Raw genomic sequence first — 7,595 nt, forward strand, 5'->3', positions numbered from 1 at the left:
AGCATCCGAAGCATTCTGTCAATCTCATCCGTTTAGCAGTTCTCTTGGCGCCTCTACGAGTATAAACAGTTGTGTTTATGTAAATGGGGCAAAAGCACTTTACTAGAAAGTCGGAATATGCCACTCCTCAGAGTTACTTAGCGGGTTTGTCATTTACTGGTCGATCTGGATTACTTCTCGGTTTCCAACTCTCATATCCAGCCGTTTATTTTCCCATTTTCATCATATTCTGTTAATACCTTTCCTCCGCAGTAAGCACAAAAGCCTCTATTATTAACCAACTTAAGGGGGAATGATGATTGGTAGTGCATTTGAAAGTGCGAAACCAATTTACTTTCAAGTATTTTTATGGCCCTAAATTTTCGTTCGGGACCAAAGGTTACTTCTTTTTACTACGATAGATGATATCAGAATAAGCATTTAGAAGTTAACAAAGTGCTAAATTGTAGATTTTAAACAGTCAGTTTTGACTAAATGACCTTAAAAGACACTTCCATACGAGGCAGGAGAGTTATAGATTCAGCCCTTTGATTTCTAACATAAATGTATGCTAACAAGTTAGATGTCAATTTGAGTGAAAAATGAAATGGCTCCACGCCGAGTAGGCGTGGATAATGTCGATGTATGTTGTATATATGCATGTATGTATGTATGTAGACTTTTAATATCACGATGTAATAATGTGATTATCATGGAAAATTTTGTTTCCAATACGTGCATCCGCGCACACATTTAGCTGAGCTCTTGCCATCCAGTGATGAGTCCCTCGCATCTGCCATAATGCCAAGTCACCCTCCCATGTGCCGCTGCACGTGACAGATTTGAAGTTACATTCTGATGAACGCGCCGAGACCCCTGTGTCTATGAGACAGCGGAAACCGTGGCGCTGCCTTCTCCGAGTCAAGCCCATTCTGACTTCTCGACAAATTTGGTATTAAATTAACACCAAAGGCATCGAGTGTGAGCATTAAACAGACCTGTGGGGCATAAAAATTCGCATTTTTCGTAAAAAATTCCATGAGTTAAATCACAATGAAAAAGTCATTCTAAATTTTGTTTTCCATTCTCTGCTAGAGAACAGCGCATATGCTTGGTATTCAGTGTAACTTTTTGTAATGGCTTAGTTACATAGCCAGATAAGATTAGGCATGCAGACCGCAACTTTAGACATACCTTGAAGCAGAAACTAACCCTTGCTTGATTCATATGAAAAGCTCTGGCGTTTGGCTTGAGTAATACGATTTGCTTAACTATATTGGGAATGATCCCACTTTTTCAAAATATCTAGTGTAGAACGGCTATTTCTGGATGGCTTTTTATGCACCTCAGATAAAAAAGGAAGAAATTAGGAATGCGACCGATCACATAGAAACGCTTCCTGCGCAACAGATTTTCCGTCTCCTATTTTAGTCACTTCGCGTGACGAAATGCCTAAGGTACTGAGGCTTCTCTGGAAGCTAGAGCGAGAGAGTGGAGTTATTTCACTTTCCGTACAACAAATCCAGTGGCGAATTGCCAAAACCGACACGTATCTTTTTCCTCACCTCTTTAGTGGTCAAACGGAGTTGAGGCGTAAAACTAACTCCTCGACGAGACACAATGATTGTCTGTGTAAGAAGTACTCCCAAACTCTAAAACCTCTCAGCTATCTACGTAATTTCCCGATTCAGGCTTGTCGACCGAACATGGAATTGAAAGGGTGTCTATATTTAACTCAATTGTGCACCTACTTTGTGATTCACACGGAAAATCAAATATTAAGTTAGACAAGATTCTGTTTCCAAAGCTGGCCTGTTTATATGAGTGGACATGGCAAACTTTTAAGAGGGAATAATTTATGTGCCTTGTGAAAGGTGTTGGTGAATGTTTGGCGTGAAGGTGGATTAGGTTTTCTGACTGATTGACAGGTTTCACAACAAATTGCGCTCATCTAATTTTAAAAAAGAATGCCTAGTCAAGTTCCAACTTAACTCAGATCAAAAATGGATTCCCCTTGCTCGCCCCTCTTGACTGAGGGACGAACTATTGTATTTGCACGGGGGGTTTTTCAGCCCAGGAGGTTCTCAAATGCCACATAATTTTTGCCTTCTTGTGCGTCTAAGTGGAGCTGTCCCATCACCTTGTCATCAACTTAGACACCTTATTGGCGAATCAAGCGCCTCCCACTATGCCCAAACGACTACTATCAATTAAAGAATAAGTAGATTTTGGGCGATGATCAAGAGGCTTCCTTCGTAAAACCCAAACGGCCATCAATAGCAACCCTTATTTATCTAAAAGATGTTACCTGATTTGAGGTTTGCGGTCTTTCAAAGAGTGGTAGGCATTGCTGAAAACGTGTAGGCGTATAGAAGGCTTATCAGCTGTTAGTTGACACACACACGCACACACATACACACGAAGTACCAGAGCGTAACTTGTAGACAGATAAGTTCACGACCACGGGCTTTAGAAGGTGGACCTAAGGTTCTTCAGCAGTGTTTGACTACTCACTTTAAAATAACAATAAAGCTAAGATAACTTTTGGGGAGGGGTGGGTAACATGTGGCAAGATCAGACTTGAGTTAAATTGAACTAAGGCTTTTCAAGTAAATCACCAGTTACTAGTGCCCAGAAGCATCCTTATTAAACACCATTGAGTAAATGCAGCTCAATTTTTTACTCATACTGTCAGCTTCTACCAGACATATATTTTTAATGGAAATTTAGATAACCATTCGATAGCTACATGAGCTACATCGTTTAGATCTAATGTTTCACCCACAAAAACGCCCTATTTTGTTCACAACTTTCATCATTAAAAAGGTGAACGCTAAAAAGATTTGAGACTTTTTTGCTCAAAAGAAGCTTTTGAGCGCTGAATAAAGACTAGTTATTTTCTTCGTTCAGTTAGGTAAATAAAGTGCTATAAGGTAAGAATTAACACCACGGCGAAATACTACTTTTGAACAGATTGGTTAGCCAGGCGTGACGACCCATGCTGCACCAATCACCGCCCTCTAAGAGTGTGCATGCCGTGGTGCGTCCGTGCGCTCCCATCTGATTGATGAGTTAGTTGAACGACATGTACATATTATGGAGGAATTCTCCTGAGCGGCATCGCGCAAAAAAGAGATGGCTGAGAGAAAGTTGAAGATCAGAGAGAAAATCAGCCAGAACGAGCCAAAGCTGCCTGACGCAGTTATTCCAGAGGGCAACGACGACGACGTCGACCTTGATTTTCCCCCCTACAGTAATGGGGAATCGGCTGGTAACCCAAGGAAGAATGACTCTGAAGTAAGCTGACCCAAATCCATCTTGCGTAAATGCATTTAAATGTTTAAATAGACACACGATCAGTGCAAATTTTACAGAAAAACTTAGGCATCCAATATCAAGCATTAAAGACCTACCATCAGACAAACTTTTCGATGACCTTTACATGTTGAACTTTCCATACTTGTTTTGTGGCTTTTTCCCGTTCCATTTCTAATTTAACACATCATATGCTACATTTTATGCTCTATGCTCTCAAATTTATTGTTGTGAAGTAGCACAGATTTTCATTAGTAGGCTTTTCTTATTTGAAGACAATAACTTAAGCACATTCATTTCATGGCAATTATTCGCACCCATTCGCCTAAATTCACAGCCATTTGCCTACTTCTCATTACAGCACTCTGATTCTCCCATTTATGCTATGGTTTGCCAAGAGTTGCATATCAATAATTCTGTAGACACTTTAATCCTATTAAAAGTTGGACCAATTTTTGACTTACTGAAGGGTTGAAGGTAGTCGGTAATGAGACGGGCATGGCGAGTGAGTTAAGCCCGTAATGACGCGCAGTTTTTAATGCCGTAGTATCTGCACCGCAGCGGACTGTAATGAACACCCCACAAGCTAGTCGCAATATATTGCCTCAAGGTAGCTTAAAAAGGCATCGTTGCTTTGCGTTGCGGTGATAGCTGGAAAGCGCAATCCAACGGGGCGTCGGAGTCTGTGATGCCGCTCCACTTGCCTAACACGGCTATCGCTTGTCTGTGAAATCTCCCCCTTGGATGGCAACAGGATTAGACGTGCTTTTGTGGAATGAGGATTTGAGGGTTGTAAGGCGCAGTGATCAACCTCCTCAGATCTCAGCGTTGCCGGGTTTAAGCAGCCTGCTTTTGGTTGATAGATTCTTATATGATAGTATTACAACGTAAAACGCGCAATTTTTTAGCCCTCTCATAAAATGAAGCCCTTCCAATTTTCGCCTTATACATTTGACTTGTTTCAAGTAGAAAGTCTTGTAATAAACATCGTCCTTTTTGTTTGTGCCTTATTTTGAAAGTATCAAATGGATATCTGCACTTATGCCACCATTACCAGCGTGTTGGCCTGACACGCTGATAACGTTATGGGCGCCATTTTCATTGCCATCAGAGGTCAAGTCTAGGCTAAAACGTCACATGATTTCTTCCCCTTCTCACATAACCCAATTGCCGCATCAATACAGCAGCACCTTGGTGTCAGGGTGCCAACGGAGCTTTTGGAAAGCCAAAGCTCACGCATATATAAGTAGAATTAATTGCGAGTAATTTCATTTACATACAAGGCATTCATCAAACCTCATTCGTACTCTCTGTCGCGTCTTAGTGGCTAGTCTTTGTTTGGTTTGGCAGGCCTACTTGATTTGATTGTATTTTTGGCTTAAAGTGGTGGGTGCAAAGATGGTCTAATTGGCACCTATTTGCAATTTTTGTGCATCTCCGACTCTTTTGTAGTGACAAGGTCACTTATCATCCAGACTTCGATGCCATCGTTTGTGTTGCACAGCTCCTTCAGCTGCCCTCACACCAAGCCTTACTACCACCTCCACCCTGACAAAACAAAATGCACTATTTCCACTATTTTCAAGTCAAATATCCACATTGGCAGGCTTGAGCATGTAATATTCGTATTTTCCTTGGTAAACTGTTCCTCCTCCCGCCCTAGAACTAGCTTTCAAGTGAAAAATCATCTCTCAGTAAGTGCTTTCGATAACAAATGGTGTTTTAAGTTTATGGTTTTTGTGCTATCATAAGGTAAGGCTTGCGCACCAGAAAAATTTCCTCTGAAGTCGTGATAAACCAAAGTAAGGTGGAAGAACGTGCTAATGATGTGCGGAAGAGCCGGGAGACGACTCACGTGCCCCAAAAGCCACGGCCCAGAGCCAAGTTGTAACCTCCGGGGACTAAAGTGCTCGCGTAGTTTGACATACAGTAAAACAAAACATCAAATTACGACATTTGCCAATTCCGTGTTGTGTCAGGTTGAGGTTCTAAATGCAATAGTAATGGTTTTCTCTATAAACGCTAAAAATCCCCTTCTACGGCTTCTTTTTCAGTATCGTTTAGGACATTAATTACAAAATCCAAATATGCTTTAATATAAACGAGAAATGTTACGCTTGAACAATGCTGCCACAGTTCACCCCCATAAGAGGAAGGTAGTTTTTATTACTGACCTGTCTCACATGTGGATCTAGGCCGTAGTGTGTCTGTTCATGCTCGGATAATTGACACAACCGTGTGTTCATTCACCGTAATAACCGGAAGATGGAAAGGTCTTTAGACGAGCGCATAATAACTACAATCAACTTTTGGTATCATGCCCTTCAAGTGAATGTTAATTCCGGACACACTCCACAAGTGTAAATGATCACCCTATTTCTTGTCAAAAATGCTCAAAATGCAATATTCATTGTCCTCCCATTACTGATACTCAGAAAAATTTTATTTCGCAACTTTGCTTGCTTCTTCTTTCTGCCTACACAAGCTGTCCGAAAGCCGCTTCAATGGGCGAAATCGTAGCTGCCTTCAATGAAGTTCCCTTTCCTCGACGTTTATAGAATTAGCGGTGGGCTACTTGCGACTCCGTTGGCGACATTTCATGGTGTGTGATCCTTCCGTATGCTGGATCACAGAAAGAGGGAAAAAAGTTATTAAGGCTGCTACTGAAACAATTTCATGATCAAATAATGTAAGAATAAACCTACCTTAAATTTACACAACATTTACTGTCTTTTCATCGTCTCAGCCAGCAAAGGTCATATCCTTCGCTTTGACAATTAATGATTTACTGAAAATTTTTAACTGTTTATAGGAGATGTGAAGTTGGGTATTATGTCATTTTTATCTGCAAATAAATACAAAATTTTACCAGCACGCATTTTGACTTGGGTGATATTCTTTACGTATGGGTTGATGTCTGCGCGTTACGTGAGCGTCAAAAGCAGTGCTCTGCCACCTCTCAACGTCAAGACGCTTGCTTATGAAAAAATGTGTCATTCACACCCTCATAATTCGTCACTTTCTTTGAGGTCAAACAGTTCGATTACATATTGTTAAGTACTTGCCGCTCCCTCTTGCCATAGGGAAGTTTCGGCAAACTTGAGGGTCCTCTGGGAAGTATTGAGATTTGGCATCTTACCAAGTCGATCAGGATTCCAGCTAGTCATTGCAGTACCCTTTAGAGAATGACCAAAATACTGTGTATGAATTGTCACACACTTAACGTCTTATTTATTTATTTATTTTTTCACTTAGGATACTGATGTCGAAGCCAACGCCCAAAATCCCAATGAGCGGGGCGGCTGGGGCCTCAAAATTGAATTCATTCTCTCCTGTGTCGCCTTTGCTGTTGGCTTGGGCAATGTTTGGCGTTTTCCTTACCTCTGCTTCAAAAATGGTGGAGGTAAGCATATTATTCTGCGCCAAATGTGGATGGCCTAAAGTGATTAATGTAAAGGGCTGTTCTCACAATATCCATTCAAAGCCCTTTTGCCACCGGAAACACTGACACTCATTTACCTTTTTTTTGTAACTTAGGTGCTTTCTTGGTCCCCTATGTGATCATGCTTATTTGTCTGGGTCTTCCTATTTTTTTCCTGGAATTTGCTTTTGGACAGTTTGCCAGTCTGGGTCCCATCTCTATTTGGTCGATCAGTCCACTTTTTAAAGGTGAGCCGATATTCTGCATATTACTCAAGAAAGAAATCATGCTTAAATATCACATATCTTTTGCAAGGTGTCTTGTTATTTATTCACCATTAAGGGTTATAACGCATTAACTTAATACCAAATATTACGTTAAGGTAAGAGCTGCACTTGTTTCACCCTAAGTTTTGCCGGCTGTTTCAGGAGTCGGCTACGCGATGACCACAGTGTCATGGTACATTTCACTCTACTACAACGTCATCATTGCCACAGCGTTTTTCTACCTCTTCGCCTCCTTCAACAAACAATTACCCTGGTCTACTTGTGACAACTGGTGGAACAACAATTTTACTTGCCAACCCATTGGTAAAACTCTCTTCCCGTCCTTCCACGCACTCATCTCAATCATTCATTCACTTATCCTCTCTTATTAGCTGTTTAATTGAGCAATTCAAGCCTTCCTCCTGGACGAGACTTAAAATGTAGCATAACGTCTTGATCCGTTTTCTAGGCGCGCCTCCGAGTGATAATGCTACATCTCCAGCGGTGGAGTATTATAAGTAAGTGGATTGTACGCATCTCTAACATTCCTTAAGTAACTTAAAACAAGATACAACCCTCTTAAAATGTCCTTCACATCATACTCACTTTTCAGT

The 7,595-nt window shown here is 41.0% G+C and overlaps 1 protein-coding gene across 1 annotated transcript in view; it reads left to right on the forward strand. All coding sequences in view use genetic code 11, as the record gives it.

The window, feature by feature from the left end:
- Window positions 1-3,114: 3,114 nt before the first annotated feature.
- The window catches only part of EGR_01731 (Sodium- and chloride-dependent glycine transporter), a gene marked incomplete at both ends in the record, with an annotated part of 8,374 nt that continues 3,893 nt past the window's right edge, over window positions 3,115-7,595 (forward strand). The window contains 8 exons of the mRNA XM_024490980.1: window positions 3,115-3,276; window positions 3,909-3,979; window positions 5,780-5,844; window positions 6,107-6,222; window positions 6,550-6,697; window positions 6,832-6,963; window positions 7,144-7,305; window positions 7,451-7,499. Of these exons, the coding sequence (XP_024354436.1) occupies window positions 3,115-3,276; window positions 3,909-3,979; window positions 5,780-5,844; window positions 6,107-6,222; window positions 6,550-6,697; window positions 6,832-6,963; window positions 7,144-7,305; window positions 7,451-7,499 (905 nt within the window). The remainder of the gene's footprint in view (window positions 3,277-3,908; window positions 3,980-5,779; window positions 5,845-6,106; window positions 6,223-6,549; window positions 6,698-6,831; window positions 6,964-7,143; window positions 7,306-7,450; window positions 7,500-7,595) is intronic.

The sequence above is a fragment of the Echinococcus granulosus genome (assembly GCF_000524195.1).
Source record: "Echinococcus granulosus chromosome Unknown EG_S00007, whole genome shotgun sequence".
Taxonomy (NCBI): Eukaryota; Metazoa; Platyhelminthes; class Cestoda; order Cyclophyllidea; family Taeniidae; genus Echinococcus; species Echinococcus granulosus.